Below are 18,491 nucleotides of genomic sequence, written 5' to 3'. Positions count from 1 at the left end.
ATGAGAAAGAGAGATTCATAATGAGAAGTGACCCTTTCCTTCTGCCTTTGACCCCTAGAATGGTGACAGCCAACTTCTAGTCAGAAAAAAGAAAAGCCTAGTATAATCAGAGAAGCTGAGTCAAAGCTCTGACTTAACTGATTCTGCATGCCTACCTCTGGACATCCTGTAACATGAGATGGAAAAATGCCACTTCTGGTTTGATGTTTTTATTCCTTACAACAGAACCCCTTCTAATAGAAACAATGATGTATAAAATAAAAGTCAGACAAACACACACACATATAACCTTTATTATGTTTTGTCTTAATACACACATAATATGAGTTTATTTTGGTAATTTGGAATTACAGGAATTCACAAGGAAGAGATTTTTAAGAAATCACACAGATAATTATATTAACAGTTTTTGTATATATCTATTGCTGCTATGCATACATTTTATATAACTTTTAAAGTTAGACTAATTGTTTTAAACTTGATTCCTAATAATCATAAAAATAAGCAAGATTAGATTGAATCTGATTTTTTCTTTTAAAATTTCTTTTATTCATATAAGCACAATGTATACTAATTAGAAAAGCCCAAGGCATTGGTTCAATGTTGGAAAGTGGACCACAGGTAAAATAGATGGAGTTCTAGAAGTGTTTTAACTGCCTAAAAATATTATCTGTTTATGACTACCACCTGAGTTCTAAGACAAGGTCACTCTCAGGAAATTTCAAACTCATTTATGCTGTGTTCCCTGGTAGATAATGTTTGTGGTACCTTCCCCAGAGTATTTTTTTAGCTACTATATTTCTGTTGAATAGGCTTACATTGAACTAATGTAGACTTTGTTCAATTTACTGTCATTAGTTAATGTCACTCCTGTACTAAACTGAATTGCTAAAAGAAATTCAATTTTTAACTAGTTTTATAAGCTAAGGAAGAGAAACCAAGATAGAATCTCAAATATCTGATATATTAGATTGAGTCTGTAGAACATTTCCTTTTTTACAAGGAGTCCTCACCTTTTATTATAATAGGACATAAAATAAATGATTGTAATATCAAATATGAAATATTGTCTGTTGAGCGGATTATCTTTAATTTCAAAGCCATATTTATCTTTTGTGCTATAAATTTTAGCTTATACATTACATTATAATGTATAATTATGCATTATAATTTATGGACCACAAAATTCATATAGAATAATTATTTCTGTTATGTTTTTTATTACATATTGAACTTTAAGAGAGTTTCTTGGTTTGAAAATAATAAGCATATTGAAGCAATCTTGTTTCAATATTTACATTTTTATGTTTGCATATAAACTGATGAATAGATTCTGTTATATTTTTATTGTAATAGACTTCTTTATATATATACAGAGTCAACTAGGACTTCTTAACCTTTTTTTGTGCTATGAGCTGCTGTGGCAGTCTGGTCCATCCCTCTCAGAACTGTGTTTTTAAATGCATAAAATAATACAAATAGGACTAAAATGTAAAAATGTGTACATATATATATATTTATATATATATATATATTTTTTTTGCATGGAATGTAAGTTAAGAACCCCTGAGTCAAGATTTTGGATAGCCCTTTAGTTAATGTGTAAAAAAATATGCTCGAGGCAATTCCTAAGAGAGATCCATAATGAGCACACAAGAAGAACCAAGCTGAGATACATTCATTAAACTTGTGTGTGATAAAGCCCTTAGACTGTATCTGTACAAGTGTGTTATTTTTGCTTTGAAATGCCAGAAGTAAGAATTATCAGTTTAGGAATAAGTGTATGATAGAGACTTAGAGAACATTGATTTTGTTTCAACTTATCTACATCCCTGTGTTACCTACGAGAACTATAAAATCTTAGAATGAGTGTACATGCCAACTTTGAGCATTTTAAAACACTACAGAATTTTAGCCTTGTCCAATTCAACTGTAGAACTGGGCCATGAATTGGTTAATTAAAGGTATGAGTTTAATGAAAAAGAAACTATGAATGAAAGAGTGAGTATGCAGAGGGAGTTCAATTGAGACAGAATTGGAAAATAAGGTAGGATGTGAAACAAACAACAACTCAACACTATAAAACTGAGGTATGAGAGGAGAAAATCAAAGAAAGAAAGGACTTACCATTAGTTGGCAATTTACTTTCCACAATACCACACACCTGGAGTATTTAGAAATTACATTTCATCTTTTGTGTGGCACTACATAGCTCATGTAAATATAATAGTATCTTACCTATTTAAAAAATGTTGAATGGCTTAATTTCTTTTAAGACCCTTACAATGTTTTTCACATTAAATGGGTATTATACTCCCATTATTTTCATCCTTTCCCATTTTTCATGGAAGAGATAGATACAAGTCTGAATTAAATAAAGAGGTCTTGTTGTTGTGCAGACATATTTTGGAAACCATACTATTTAATGTGAATATCAGTAGGTGTTAGTTGTGCCACGGGCTGCTGTGGCAGTCTAGTCTATCCCCTTAAGATTGTGTTTTTTAAATGCACAAAATAATACAAATAGGACTGAAATAAAAATATTACATGGAAATATAGTGTTGTGCATAGACTGCAGGTTAAGAAACTATGCATCAAGATCTTTCCCTCCTTCCCCCAACATGTTCTGTCTTCTTTAATCTGTACGGACTGAAGCTGTAGTTTTCTCTCCAGAGTTCCTTTTATGTATCAAGCATCTTTTTGCTTGTGCATTTGCTTAATTTTGTTTTCATTTTTCTCAGTTTTTATGAAATATGGATTTAGTGAGATCAAGAGATAGACAATAAATTCTTCACATTATTAAAATAGAGGGCATATTATGCATAAAGCATACTCAGTATTTTCTTAGTTATTTTATGGTGGTTAATTGCCACAAACTCCATAGACTATACAGCGTAGAGAGGAATGTTCTAAACCCCTGTCCAAATCCTAACCCCTCTAAAATTTCCCTTTATATAGAGGCACTTCACAACTTGTACCACATAAATAGGATAAAGGAGAACTACTCATAGTCTTGTCAGGTTGGTGGAGTGGTTGGTGGGGTTGGTGACTGACTCCTCCAAATGTCAGAATGCTTTTGAAGCCAAAGAGAAAAATAGATCCATTTGTTTTTTTTTTTGTTGTTGTTTTAAATACAGGAGGGAAAGTTGATCTTATGGGCAAGGGGCTCTGTGCTCTATGTACTATATAGCATAAAACTCTAATTGCTAATATACCCCTTTTGGAGAAAAACTCACCAAAGCATGCTGAGTTTAGACCTGTGTTGTGGTTCCTCGCCTTTGATTTTTTGGCATTCTTGTGCCTTAGGCTGCAGGTATTTTAAATATTTGTACATTATTATGCAAAGAGAAAGTGATAAGAAACCTATATAATGTGTTATATGAGGTCAGAAAAGGCAGAGATTAATTTAGAAGCTTATGATGAAGAGAAAATATTTAGTATTTTTCCTGAAGATTTTTCCTTAATAATTGAGGCTCTGAAAATGGAGGTTCTAAAAGAACGATAACTTAAGTGTAAATCCTGCTTTGTTTGTATGTAAACATGCTCCAACATTTGTGTTAATATTCCCAGATGGAAAGATTCATGACCTTACCCTTCTTCATATGACTTCTTATGTAGTCTATCAATCACAGAGAAAAATACCCATAGATAAGTGGATCAAAGCATGGGTTTAAAAAGGCAAAGAGAAAGAAGAAGTGATTTACTGGGTCTGACACCCTGTTTAACATTTCAGGATCAAACCAATACCAAATTCCTAGGACATAGTAGGGAGTCCAGCAGACAGTGAATGAAGTGGCAAATGCAACTGTCATTTTTAGAGTCTTCAGCCGTGCTCTTGGTATATTGTTCTTGGACTGATTCAGTTGCAGTTCTATTGGATAGAGAAAAGAGCAGGTGTTTAAAGATCAGTTTTCTCATGAAACCAAAGTGGACAAAAAGGAAGACAGCATCACTAATTCAACTTAATCAATGGGAGAAAATTTCCAGTATTTTAAATAATAATAATTTGTTTGAAAAGCATGTTTTAACGAGCGTTTTCCACTATGTCACATAATGAATAGAAAATATTGAAGATGATAGTGCTCCTATTTCTACCAAACTAATCTGGATTTGAAATATGGGATACTCAAACTCTGAACATATAAATTTAAGAGAGTAGATGAGGTTGAGCTCAGTTGAATTCTTTTTAAAAAATTATTATTTTTTTAAATAGTTTTTTTTGGTGGACTGATGGTGTTTGGCTACATGAGTAAGTTCTTCGGTGGTGAGTTCTGAGCTCTCGGTGTATGCTGTACCAAATGTGTAGTATTTTATCCCTTGCCACCCCCCAACCTTTCCCCCTAGTTTCCAAAGTCCAGTGTATCATTGTTATGCCTTTGTGTCATCATAGCTTAGCTTCCACATATGAATGAGAACATATGATGTTTGGTTTTCTATTCCTGAGTTACTTCACTTATAATAATAGTCTCCAATTCCATCCAGGTTGCTGCAAATGCCATTATTTCATTCCTTTTTTATCACTGAGCAGTATTCCATAGCACATATAAATCACATATTTTTATCCACTCATTGATTGATGGGCATTTGGGCTGGTTCTATATTTTTGCAATTGCAAACTGTGCTGCTATAAACATTCCTGTGCAAGTATCTTTTTCATATAATGCCTTCCCCCTACCCCCCGCCCCACCCCTGGGTAGATACCTAGTAGTGGGATTGCTGGATCAAACAATGGTTCTACTTTTAGTTCTTTAAGGAATCTCCACACTATTTTCCATGGTGGTTGTACTAGTTAACATTCCCACCAACAGTGTAAAAGTGTTCCCTTTTCACTGCATCCCTGCAAACATCTATTATTTTTTGATTTTTTGATTATGGCCATTCTTGCAGGAGTGAGGTGGTATCACACTGTGGTTTTGATTTGCATTTCCCTGATCACTAGTGAGGTTGAGCATTTTCCCCTATGCTTCTTGGCCATTTGTATATCTTCCTTTGAGAATTGTCTATTCATGTCCTTAGCTCACTTTTCAATAGGATTGTTTGTTTCCTTCTTGCTGATTTGTTTGAGTTCTCTGTAGATTCTGGGATTAGTCCTTTGTGAAGATTTTCTCCCACTCCGTGGGTCGTCTGTTAACTCTGCTGATTATTTCTTTTGCTGTGCAGAAGCTTTTTAGTTTAATTAAGTACCATCTATGTATCTTTGTTTTTGTTGCATTTGCTTTTGGGCTCTTAGTCATGAACTCTTTGCCTAAGCCAATGTCTCGAAGGGTTTCCAATGTTATCTTCTAGAATCTTTGTGGTTTCAGGTCTTAGATTTCAGTCTTTGATTCATCTTGAGTTGATTTTTATATAGGGTGAGAGATGAGGATCCAGTTTCATTCTTCTACACATGGCTAGCCAATTATCCCAGCACCATTTGTGGAATAGGATGTCCTTTCCTCACTCTATATTTTTGTTTGCTTTGTGAATTCTGACTTCAAAACAAAATTATGTTCACTGAGTATCTTTGTTACTAAGGATAGTAAGTATCATGTGTGGATGAAAGTGTACTACCCCAAAGTATCTATCTCAACTGTGTGTTTCTTTCTATGATAGCTGAAATAATTTCACTTTTCATATTAATACAGCCTTTAAAGTTCATAGATTACACTTGTGAAGAAATTTGCTGGAAATTAATGGAATTACTGACTTTTTACAGTCAGGCTGCCTACCTGAAATTTTGAACTTAGTTCTTAAAGGTAAAAAGGTGCAATTCTGAAGTGCTCAAAATCTGTTCTTGTATTTCATAATAGAGAACTTCTGTGTTAAGTAAGAAATACTCTTCACACACTATATTTTTTTTTTAGGGAAACGGATAATGCTATTCAGAAATAGTCATTTTGAAATTTCTTATTAATTGGTCACCAAAGAGTGACATATAGAGGAAAATATTTACATGCATGGTGTTTTAATTATGAAATTATTTTTTGTCTAGAAATATTAAAGTAATTTATTAAATACAGACTGATTATGGATTTTTGGCAGACAAAACTAATTACTATTTACTCTGTGCCTTGCTAGAGGCTTTGCTCTTTTCACATACTATTCATTTTTTTTTCAGACAGAGTTTCGCTCTTGCTGCCCAGGCTGGAGTGCAATGATGCGATCTCGGCTCACTGCAACCTTTGCCTCCCGGGTTCAAGCGATTCTCCTGCCTCAACCTCCTGAGTAGCTGGGACTACAGGCATGTGCCATCACACCCGGCTAATTTTTGTGTTTTTGGTAGAGACAGGTTTCATTGTATTGGTCAGGCTGGCCTCGAACTCCTGACCTCAGGCGATCCACCCGCCTCGGCCTCCCAAAGTACTGGGATTACAGGCATGAGCCACCGCACCTGGCCTTCACACACGATTCATTTAATCCTCAATATCTGTAAATTTTGGTGACACATCCATTTAAAATTCAGAAAATCATCTTGGCTTAGCAAGTGACTGAAAATGAAAAAATATGAAGACAACCACAACATGTCATGCTTTTTCTTCTTTTGAAACATCATCACAGTCAATAATTGGTTTACTGTTTATGACTTTTCTGCTAGACTGTAGTCTCCATGAAAGCAGGATACTTATTAGATTTTTCTTATTCACCATGGTATCCCCACCTACAGTTTCCAGCAATGCTGAGTAGTCAGTGTGTATTAATCAAATAAATAAAATAATAAATAAATGTGTTCATAATAGTTATGGCTTCCTGCCTCTGCTTTTTTTGTTTTTCTGCTTACGTACTGCTAATATTTCTTCAGATTAACTTCTATTTGAGATTCACCTTCTGATTGTCCCTCTACCCTTCTTAGATATCACTTATAAAATAGAGTCTTTCAAGATAAGATTTTGAAGGCAAATTGTTTTTGCAGTATACTTTTCTGGAAATATTAAATACCATTTTGTGCTGGCAGGTGAAAACTGCCCAATTCCCTATTAGAAAGCATCACCATGAATATTTTCTTTTGAAAATACCTACTGAGACTATTCATGCTATAATAGTTAAGATGATTTCTCTGTTAAGTTGTACCAGATATAACTTATGTACTATGTCATTGATAACATGTCTTTTGAATGTCATGCCAACATAACAATGTTTATTTCATAAATATATGTTTTATTTTTGGTAATATACCATTTTACTAAAGCAAAAAAGGTACAAACACATGTATGAGGTTTTGAATGAAATCATCAATTACATAGTCAATAATATTTCGCATATTAACATACACACAAATGTGCATAGTTTACGTTGTATAAATATAGGGGATTTGAATACAAAATGAAACAGCTTACTTTAGCTAGTTTATTGGATAGCATTTAACAGGTTGTACTTTTCTATAGTCTAGATATCACAATTTGTACTTGCTACCCAGCAGAAACCATTTGCCAATGCTTATCCTGGGTCTTAATGGAATAATCATTAATTCTTCTTTAATTTCATGGTGCAAATGTAGAACAGCAGAAGATACTAAGTTACCTTATCTGTAAATTGAGGATGATAAAAGCATAATAATATGGGGTGACTGTGAATATTAAATGAGCTAATACATACAAACTGCTTAGAACAGTATCTGGCACATAGTTCTTGCCACTCTGTTTTGAGTATCGCTGTTTAAAAACTGCCCACAAATGACACTAAATTTAAGGAATACATACTGTGGGGATCCTGATGAAGGACCCGTGTCAGGGTGAAGATGATTTTTGCATTGCAGATCAGCATGATGAGAAGAGGGATGATGAAAAGGCAGCTGAAGGTGAAAAAGTTATAAAATGCTTGATGCCACCATTGTGGAAAACTGCAGTGTGTTACACATTGAGAGAAAACTTTTGTCTGTCCGGAGCTGTCTGCTAGATGAATCATCCTGAAGATGTATAACTGTATGAGACAATAAAAAGCTATGTTACTTTTTTCCAAATGGTATTTGAAAGTTTTCTCTTTGGTACTCTGCTAGCCTTCTAGCATGTTACCTAAAGCAATTTCTAAGTTCTTTAGTATTATATTTCTGATGTTTCTATGAAAAGTCATGTGAATATTTACTTAAAATATGTTTGGGTAAGTGTCAATAGATCTACAAGATTTTGGATTTTTTAGCAATTATTTCAACCTTGAAGAATAATCATCTTTCAAGGATTTAAACGTTTGTATTTCAGTTTCCAGTACAATTATGCTGAGTAAACTTTTTGCAAGTGATTTTGCTCATAAGTTTTATCTGCAGTAACTATAACTGTGTCTGGCACTTAGAATGTACCCCCTAAAATACATATTTAAATTTTATTTTAGAGACAGAAACCCTATTAAAATGACATTTTAAGAAATGGTCACAAGACATGAAGAGACAGTTGCTCAAAGAAAGATGGAACATGTCAAAACAAAAAGCAAACAAAAAAACAACCCAGGAACCAGCTGAAAAAAGCTTCCACTGACCAAATCTGGGGCAGTTTAAGCATTAAAATGCAAAAAAGAAACTGATCTAAAAGCATGATAAACTATTGAATAAAGTAAGGATCCATGAGCCCAGACTTATAAAAATTACAAAATAACAAAAACAACAAATAAATGGGGGAAAAAACCTCTTCCATAATGTAGAATGCCAACTAATAAATGAAAAGGAATAAACAGAATCAGTGATTAACATTTGGTAATCACTATAATAAGTGATTATAGCAAGAATCATCAATAGCTGGTAAAGATAGTGGGTGGAACTTAGAGGAGAACAGGATATTTACAAAATCTCAAAGTATCAGTCTGCAGGATACTTATTCATTATAAGGAATAAAATAATAACTCTACAGAAGAGAACTATCTAGGTAAGTATGTTAACATTGCCAATAATAGGACCCATTGACAATGTCTGTCTCCTTATGTAATGCATTGAGAACTTAGCATCACTAATTTGGTATTTTTGCTTAAAGTGTATAACCTGAATCTAACCTTGAGAGGACAAATCCCAACTGAGAGACATTTTACAAAATGACTGGTTTGCACTCTCCAAAAATGTCAATATCATACAACACAAAGAAAGACTGAGAAATGGTTCCAGCTATAAGAATACTAAAGAGGTATGCAAATAAATCCACCATGTAATCTTGGATTTTCTTTTGTTAAAAGGGCAAAAATTAAACTGAGACAACTTATGGGCTCTGAATAGAACATATAAATTAAATAGTGGTAATATATCAATGTTAAATTTATTTTTTATTTTGACAATCATTACTGTGGCTGTGTGTGAGAGGCCTTAAACACACTTCGAAGTATTCAGGGGTAAAGAAAAATCATGTCTACAACTTACTTTTAAGCAATTGGGAAAATGTAGATAAGATAAAATAAATAAGCCAATGTAAAATGTTAATATTTGAGAAAATCTGGGTGAAGGTATCCAAGAAATCGGTATGATTCTTGTAACCTTTCTTTGAGTGTCAAATTATTTTTTAAAAGCCTTTATCCTACAACTTTAAAAAACACAAACTGAATCAACAATTAAGAAAATGTTGCAAGTAGTTTTCAAAAATAAATTCTAGTGGACATTTACTCATTATTTCTCTATTCAGTAAACACTTTACCTAGTTATTTATAAGCTTTTTCCCTGAGAAGTTTCATTTTACTGTGAAACATTATTAAAATGAAATGAAAAGAGAGTGTAAGCATTTTTAAATTGATAGCAAGTAAATTCAAACAAAAATGTTACAATTTTTTTATTTTAAGCAAATGAGGGATTCTATTATTTTTTGTTTTTGATTGAATTAGAAAATTTTAATTTTAATTACAGTATTAAGAAACATGATTCTTTTCTACGCTACCAACAAAAAACACTATAAAATATTTTTAAGATACTTTATTTTCTAAAAAAAGACATACTCCGCTCCCATTCCCATCACCTCAAAAGGGAAAGAAACCTTGGCCCTGTTAAATAAGTTGAAAAGTTGATTTTCAGTTTCAGATCTTTTTTAATCTTCAAGGGGAAAAAAATGATTTTAAATTAATCCACTAGAGGGCGTCTAATAATTTTACTATCATTCTGCAGTCAAGAAACCCCGACAAGTGCATTCAGCTAAGTTTATCTTATGATTCAGACTTTTTTCCCACGTTACAAAGTAAGCCTTTCAGTTTTCTGTACTTCTTTGCAAGCTGACCTTATTTAAAGTTCAGCTTTGAATTAGATCCAACAGAGGCTGTCAGTTAAAGTCTTTGGAATGGTTACTTCACGTAGAACCCGAGAATCTTATATTTCTTTAAGGTTTTAGCTACTTCTCGCTGTACCATCCCAGCTGGACTTGGAACCGGATGACCTGAATTTTACTTTTTCTCTGCTCTGGGCCACATTTTCATCTTAATATTTCATGTTCTAAAGGCATAATGATATCACTGACTGGCTGATGAAATCACAAGCGTAGGTAGTATGCTACATGAGGAGCAAGTTTTTTGCTAGCACCACAAAGGTCTCTGGCCCAATGAGTGGCGTTTGACAGCAGTTCTTGTCACAAGTATAATGTTGTTGCATGCCAGTTTTGAGGAGAGATGAACACATTTAAAAAACAGTGTTTTTTTTTTTTTTTTTTTTTTTTTTCTGTGTTTGTCTATATTTCTTGCTCAGGCCTCTTGGGCATTACTTGTTCTTTCCGTTTTCACACCAACTTGGTGAGTTCTGCTATAAGATTCTAAAAAGATAGGTTGTGTGTGGTCCAAATTGGTTCATTTGTAACTGGAAAAAAATTTATAGTTTAAAAAATATGTTTTAAAAAAAGCCCTGATGAAACTTTCAATTAGCAATGACTTTGAAACATAGTACTATGATTGAGTTAATGGCTATCTTATTTAACACATGCTTATTTTTTAAGCAATTCTTTGGTAAAACTAACTATAGCTGGCATTCTCTGTCATAAAAGATAAAGCAGTTATATCCTTCGATCAAGGAATTTAACATTTCGTAGTGGAGATATAAAATGTATGTGATCCAGGTAATACCAGATAGACCGATAAATTTTAAGAAAGGTATAATAAAGTGTAAAAAAATTCAGAATCTTACTTGCCCACAAATTAACTTGCTATTGTTTTAGTTCCGTTTATTTTGTGCTCCAAGACCATGTTCGTTTGAATGATTAATATAGAGATCCACTTGCTTTTAGTTGTTCATTTGTCCTTGGATTTTATTTCTTTAATTTTGGTATGTTTCTCCTCTCTTGTCCCTGACCCTGGTTCTCATCAGTGTTTGTTTTATTTTGCCATAAACAAGAACATTCTGTTTTCTTTTTTTTTTTTTCCACAGTCAATTGCAGTTGTTCATTTCTTCTTGGAATATTATCTTTAACACTCACCTTACCCACACTAATTACACCCTTACCTAGTGTTATCCAAAGGTAATTATCTTCAGATGTGTGCTTCAGTTTCCTCATCTATGTATGGAGAAAATAGTAATATCTACCTCTAAGGCCTATCATGACAATAAATGAGTTAATACATGCAAAGCACCTGGAATAGTGCCTGGAACACAGCACTGTATAAATCTGAATCATTATTATAATTAAAACTTGAAGTACACAATTTTTATATGTATCCACATGCATTTATATATTTATAAATGTGTATCATATATTTTTTTCTTGATGTCTTTTAAGCATCAGTTTTCACTTCAAGTTTTTTCTGCCTTTTTCTTCCCCAGCCTCCTACAGGTAAAAAGGAAATAGACAATATTGCAGTGTTCAGTGGGCAGAGGTGGGTAGAGTGTGGCAGTTAAAAGAGCTGGCTACGGATATGGCCATATATGGGTAACTAGATATACTGATATACTGAGATGTCCACTCAGTAATCTTGGGCATGTTATATAATATTGGAGGTTTAGTTTCTTCATGTGTAAAATAAAGATAATGATTGTACATAATTTATGTGATTGTTGGAAGCATTATATGAAATATTGCATGTAAAACTTATTTATGTATTTATTCACTGCCTGTTCTATTAACCTAGCACGTAAAAGCTTTTAGCCAAATTCCTGGCACATATTTATGTCCTCAAGCATTATTTATCATCATCAGCATTATTGCTGTTGTTATTTCTGCTAGTAGGACGGTACTATGTTGTAGCACAATGTTTAGCATATTATACCTGTGTGATAATATTTATTGAATTTAAACTGTTTGCCAATGTCAGTAGTGCATTCTACATCAGTAAATTCTCTATGTGTTAAGGCAAGCCTCCACACATCTTCAGACAGCATATCTTTACACTAAGGATGAAGGAGAGGCCCGCGTTTCTTGCCCGCAGGCCTGGGTTAACCATATAATTTAAAAGCGGTCAATATGTGATGCTTATATTAGCAGAGATAAACTAGTGATAAGCTTAACACAGATAAGCTATGAACTCTTTCTGCAAATAACCTGCTACTCTGGAATTCTTGTGGTATTAAATGACTCTTATTAGAAACCATGTGATTTATAATTAGATATGGGCACATCTAATTTAGGAAATGTCTTCTCTTCCATTTATATTTACCACCCTAACCACAGATGGTCTTAAACCAAAGCTATCCCAGGGTGTTTGTTGCTTTTTCATTTCCTCCTTCCCTCCTTTGTTTTTCTTTTCTACCTTTCCTCCTTTTTCCTCCCCTTCCCTTCTCTCCCTCCCTTCCCTTCTCTCCCTTCCCTTCCCTTCCTTTCCTTTGCCTTCTCTTCCTTTCCCTTCTTTGTTTCCCTCTTTCCCCACTTTTATATACGATACCTCCAAGACTTGAATTACTGTGCTCTGGCATGTATAGTTTTGCAGAGTGAATACAATAGCTTTGTGACCAGGGAGTAGTTTGGCCAAATTTAGTAATCACTCAGAATGCATGCTATAATTTTGAAATATTTGAAATAGTCCACTTTTATATAAGCATTTCTTTTTGCAGTTTCTTAAAGAACCAACAATTCCATACTCATATTTCTGTACTTTTTCTTTCCTGACTTCAAAAACTCTTTTATGAAGGTAAGAAGAAAGGATGGGCTTAGGAAGAAAGGAAAAGAAGAAAAATAAACATTAAATTAGCAATTAAAATTAAGGTGTAACGTCTTAGGTGATTTTACAAATTGTATGACTTATTCTTTACAATTATTCTTTTAAAGGTAAGTAATTTGCTCAAAGTCACATAGCTGGTAGGCGGTATTACTGAGATTTGAGCCCAACTCCATTTGAATCTCACACTCATGCCACTTTTACTATCCCCATTGCCTTTTGAACTTTATTGCAAGGAGATACGAGGTCTTTAGTAACTGTGACTGGGAGCTAGTGAATAATCAAGTGGAGAACTGGTCCTCCTTTACCTCTATTTTAACAAGAGCAGCTCCACTTATTTCTGCATCATTCATTATGGTTTTTTGTACAGGACTTTTTGTATAGGATTTTTTTATGTACAGGATTTTTGTACTGTATTTTATTTTAAAAAATTTTAATAGACACATAATAATTGTACATATTTATGGGGTACATTGTGATATAGAATTTTTAAAAAAGAATTCTATTACTAGCATAAAATTTGAAAGTTTCTATGCCACACTATGCTAAAACTTCTGAGAATGCACCGTCAAATTATCACAGAACATAGGTTCTGAGGTTAATAATGAGGAAAGTAGAAAATCTGGAAGGTCAATTTGAAATTTGGTCATTCTGAGCTGAGGCAAAAATGTCATAAATTCCCAGATCCCCAGGCCTGAGTGGTGACAACATGTTTGTTAAGATTTTTTTCAACTGAGGTATGAATTACTCAAGTAATAGAAAATCAGTATGTCCACCAAAGGATGAAAATTAAAGTTACCCTTTTCATATAAATTAGGTACAATAGGATGTGCCTTTGTCAATGGACTTATCCACAGACCATGGTGAAGCATGAGACACACTCATCGTGTGTCACAGTCTAGAAATGAAAAGCCCTCTTTCTCTCTGATATTCCTCACCAAATATATGTAACATTGGTTATGGGATCACAGTCTAGAAATGAAAAGCCCTCTTTCTCTCTGATATTCCTCACCAAATATATGTAACATTGGTTATGGGATCACAGTCTAGAAATGAAAAGCCCTCTTTCTCTCTGATATTCCTCACCAAATATATGTAACATTGGTTATGGGATCACAGTCTAGAAATGAAAAGCCCTCTTTCTCTCTGATATTCCTCACCAAATATATGTAACATTGGTTATGGGATCACAGTCTAGAAATGAAAAGCCCTCTTTCTCTCTGATATTCCTCACCAAATATATGTAACATTGGTTATGGGATCACAGTCTAGAAATGAAAAGCCCTCTTTCTCTCTGATATTCCTCACCAAATATATGTAACATTGGTTATGGGATCACAGTCTAGAAATAAAAAGCCCTCTTTCTCTCTGATATTCCTCACCAAATATATGTAACATTGGTTATGGGATCACAGTCTAGAAATGAAAAGCCCTCTTTCTCTCTGATATTCCTCACCAAATATATGTAACATTGGTTATGGGATCACAGTCTAGAAATGAAAAGCCCTCTTTCTCTCTGATATTCCTCACCAAATATATGTAACATTGGTTATGGGATCACAGTCTAGAAATGAAAAGCCCTCTTTCTCTCTGATATTCCTCACCAAATATATGTAACATTGCTTATGGGATTGAAATCTCTTTTATTCAGAGAGATTGCAGAGAGCTATAACAAAAGAAAAGAATAAGACAACATGAGTCCAACAGAGCACGTGACACTGGGAATGCCAATGGATCCTTTCAAATCAGTGCTTTTTGAACTGCAGGATATGCTCAGTAATGAGTTTCAATCAACAGTAAAAAAGGAAATATAACAGAATAGAATATTTATTTCATCAAAATTTTTTCTCAGTTATATATGTGAGAGAAAGAGAGACAGAGACACACATTTTCAATGTAGTGTGTGTTTCTTACTTTGAATTATTGGAAAAGGATTTTAACACCATTGTCTTCAAAGGTTTAGACCTTAGCTCCCTTATGTGATGCAGGTATAATAACACAGCTCCTATTTACTTCATAGAGTTAATGTAAATATCAAACAACATTACTTATGTGAGGTTATTCAGGAAGCTTCAGCAAAGTACTTTAAAGTGTTGTTGAAAATAAGGATGAGTCATGTGTTTTACAAAATAAAATAACATCATTTTCTGTGGCTCATATTCACATAAATCTCTCTAGTAATATATTTGAGGTCAGACTATTACATGAAATTCCTAAACAATTCAAAGTTAAGTTCCTATTTTCTTTTTGCTGCATCAAGTTAGATAAATATTTGGCATTATCTTTCTATTATTGCTGTTAATACTTAGATGAAAAGAATTGGATTGATAAAGTAGTATTTCATTTATAGCTTCTAGGAGACTTCTAAGAAGAATCAAATCGTGAGTTGCCCTTCAGTTATTATTGCAAATAGGATTATTTCTACTTTGGTTTGGATTTTAATCTACATCAGCATCTCAAATTACCAACTACTTTCCACATAGTTGTACTTACACAGATCTTATATTGCCAACAGTCACGTCCTAAAGCAAATGATTTTACTTCTCATAGCCTGCCTTCCCTCTCCCTTCTGCAATCAAATAGGCAGACAAACACACACTCCCCTTCTCAACGGGATCATTTCAATGGTTTTACTATTTAAACTCCTTGGCTAAGAAAACTGGAACTTTATTTCCCCCTGCTCTATTATTAACTCTCTCAATCCAATTTGTTGTCAAGTTTTGTATTTTGTTTGAAATGTCTCTTTTACTATCAACTATCTTTGATACCACCCTAGCCCCCTGATCACCTCATTGCCAGATGATTTTTAAAAAGTCTTTGTTTTACTCCACTCCATTTGGGCCATTTGAGCCTACATAAATTTTCCCAAAAACTTTTTTTTTTTCTTTTTTGAGACAGGGTCTCATTCTGTCACTGAGATCCGAGTGCAGTTGCAGTGATGTATCACGGCTCTCTGCAACTTCTGCCTCCTAGGCTCAAGTGATTCTCCCACCTCAGCCTCCCGAGTAGCTGAGACCACAGGTACATGCCATTATGACCAGCATTAATTTTTTAATTCTTTTTAATTTTTTTATTTTTTTTTATAATTTGTTGATATGGGCCTCCCTAGCCCAGTCTGGTCTCGAACTGCTGGGCTCAAGTGATCCTCCCACCTCAACCTCGCTCCCAACCTCCCGAGTAGCTGGGACCACAGGTGCAAAAGTGTAAAGAAAGAATGTGGAAAATTTTAAGAGCATAATCCTTAGCTAAATCACCTCATTTCAGGTGATATGTTTGCTAAAGTTATTCTTATATATTGCATCACTGTGAAAGAAATCATAAATTTTTTTTCAGAAAATGAAAACATTTTAGTTTTTCCCATTATTCTTATCATGACACACACACATTTTCAAAAGAAATATTAAAGTGAGAAATTGATGGGACAAAACAGTTATCCAGCTTCCTAGTGTCTTGTGCTATATAGTGAATTCTGCATGGCAGTTTTTTTGTTGTTGTTGTTGTTTTGACCATCTGGCCAGTTTAAAAAGTCTAGATAAATTTCCATTTTCAGAGGCAAGTTTTGGAGGATCCTAGTTAATTCTGATTTATTTCTTGACACATCCTTGTATCCCTGGGTTTATCATGTAGTACGTTTACACGCAAGAGAAAACTTGTTCATCCGCTATTAACGTTCTTTGTTATTTTCAAGAATTTGTCCCTTTTCTTCGGGGATCTGATTGTTAAAGTGGTAAGTTCAGCAGGTCAGTTAACCAGGTTGCCTCTGATGAAGGCAACCTGGGAAGATACTGCTCTCTGTGGGGAGGGCCTGTGCCTACTCTGTCAGCCATATGGCTTTCTCAATAAGCTGCCTCCAGCAAAACTCAAGCTAACTTTAGGGAAATATTTGGATTTCTATACATCCAAGATGTCATACTTTTCTTCTATATTCAGTACCATTTAGCTGCAAACTGCAGAGCAACATACTAATCAAGAATAATTCTCTCTAAGCTACAGTGACAGAATTCTTAAAATTTCCACTCGAGAAACTTTAAATAAGAAACATTATAAATATTTTCTATCTAGGCAAATTTCATAATTCCTAAAAATTATCTCAACTAAACATTAAAGCTATGTCAACCAGAGCAAAAAGAAAAATAGAAGAATAGAATGGAGATAAGGTCAAGTTTGAGAATCGCAATTTTTGGGGGGAAGCATTTGCTACGTAATAGATATTATGTGATCCACTTTATTTATTTATTCATCACAAAAGCAGTATTAAGTAAACATTAACCCCCATGTTACATTTTATCAGTAAAGGAACTGAAACCAGAGAGGTTAAGAAATTTGCCCAAGGTAACAGAACAGAGCCAGAATTAAACTTCGCTCTCTGACTTCCAGAGCCCAAGCTCTTAAAGGTAATACAGTACTTCCTTTGATAAGACCTTATATCAAATTTAGATAGGAAATCTATGATCACCATATCCAAATAAGTTTATGTATAATGGCTTACCTGTGGTCCTGCAAAGACACTACTGAGGATCCAGGCCAGGCCAACCATGGACTGCCCGAGCTTGCTGCTGCTTTTCAATGCTAGGGGCCTTGTGATAGCCAGGGAGCGGTCCAGGCTGATCACCACCATCATGAAAGCTGGGGCGTACATGGAGAAAAGCTTTAGATAACTGAGAACTTTGCAGAGGAATTCTCCAGCATACCATTGGACTGTAATGTTCCACATCCCATCCAGTGGCATGACAATCAGAGTCTCCAACAGGTTGGCTAAGGTCAGATGTTTTAAGAGCAGCTTCATTCTTGACAGCTTTTTCCCTTTCTCTTTCTTCTGTGTCCACTTCTGAAGTTTCAACAGGAAAGAAGCATTAAAGGTCGCAGAGAGTAGAAAAAGGAAGAAAGTAACCGTCACTCGGATCTTTCCAGACAAGGTCAGAGTGGGGAGGTCGCCCTGCATCAGTGGGATGCTGTTGTTGATGACTGAACAGTGATTTTGATTCTGTTCAGGAGAGGCACTGTTTGCCATATTTTCCCAGGACAGAGCTTCAAGACTTGTGTCTGTGGCGCATCTGATATTTTATTGTAACCGAATCTAAAGTCCTGTTTTATTTCTGCCTTCTTTAGATGGAAACGTCACAGGTTTAGACGTATGTCAAATTTTGTCCCTGAGATACTTAATGAGAAAGATCAAGGTTAACTTGTTTTGTGTATTGGTAATCCAACAGAGGGCTAAAACAGAGCAGGCCAAACGCATTCTGAGGGTCACCTGTAACTGTAGCACCTCAGCAGATGGCCTGGCTTTCATAACACTCTTCCTAAGTGAAGAAGGATACTCACAGCCTAATTTTGAATTTAAAAGACAGTCATGATATTATGATTTAAATAACTTTAAAATTTTTTTCTAAGAACTATTTAGCATTAGTGTTCTGCCCGATATACAGATGTAGAATGATAATGAAGAAAAATGCAAACAACTTGATCCAATTAAAATCCATTGTCTT

General features: G+C 34.3%; 1 protein-coding gene and 1 non-coding gene across 3 annotated transcripts; one reads left to right on the top strand and one right to left on the bottom strand.

Annotated features, from left to right (window-relative positions):
• Window positions 1–277: 277 nt before the first annotated feature.
• GNRHR (gonadotropin releasing hormone receptor) lies at window positions 278–18,279 on the bottom strand. Of its 2 annotated transcripts, none has more exons than XM_007998574.3 (3): window positions 17,495–18,260; window positions 7,677–7,896; window positions 278–3,871 (listed from the first exon to the last, which is right to left on the bottom strand). In XM_007998574.3, the coding sequence occupies exons 1-3, from the start codon at window positions 18,014–18,016 to the stop codon at window positions 3,627–3,629; spliced, it is 987 nt and encodes a 328-aa protein (XP_007996765.1). In that variant the 5' UTR covers window positions 18,017–18,260; the 3' UTR covers window positions 278–3,626. The 2 variants fall into 2 exon arrangements, with proteins under 2 accessions (XP_007996765.1, XP_007996766.1); XM_007998575.3 differs by having other exon boundaries at window positions 3,619–3,871; window positions 7,677–7,768; window positions 17,495–18,279.
• LOC119621092 (small nucleolar RNA SNORA62/SNORA6 family) lies at window positions 10,354–10,504 on the top strand. Its single transcript, XR_005237615.1, has one exon. It is a non-coding gene; the product is annotated as a small nucleolar RNA SNORA62/SNORA6 family (small nucleolar RNA).
• Window positions 18,280–18,491: the final 212 nt, after the last annotated feature.

This window comes from Chlorocebus sabaeus, chromosome 7 (genome assembly GCF_047675955.1).
Source record: "Chlorocebus sabaeus isolate Y175 chromosome 7, mChlSab1.0.hap1, whole genome shotgun sequence".
In the NCBI taxonomy this organism is placed as follows: Eukaryota; Metazoa; Chordata; class Mammalia; order Primates; family Cercopithecidae; genus Chlorocebus; species Chlorocebus sabaeus.
Note: the sequence above shows the minus strand (reverse complement) of the source record. Positions and strands in the feature narration are given on the sequence as shown.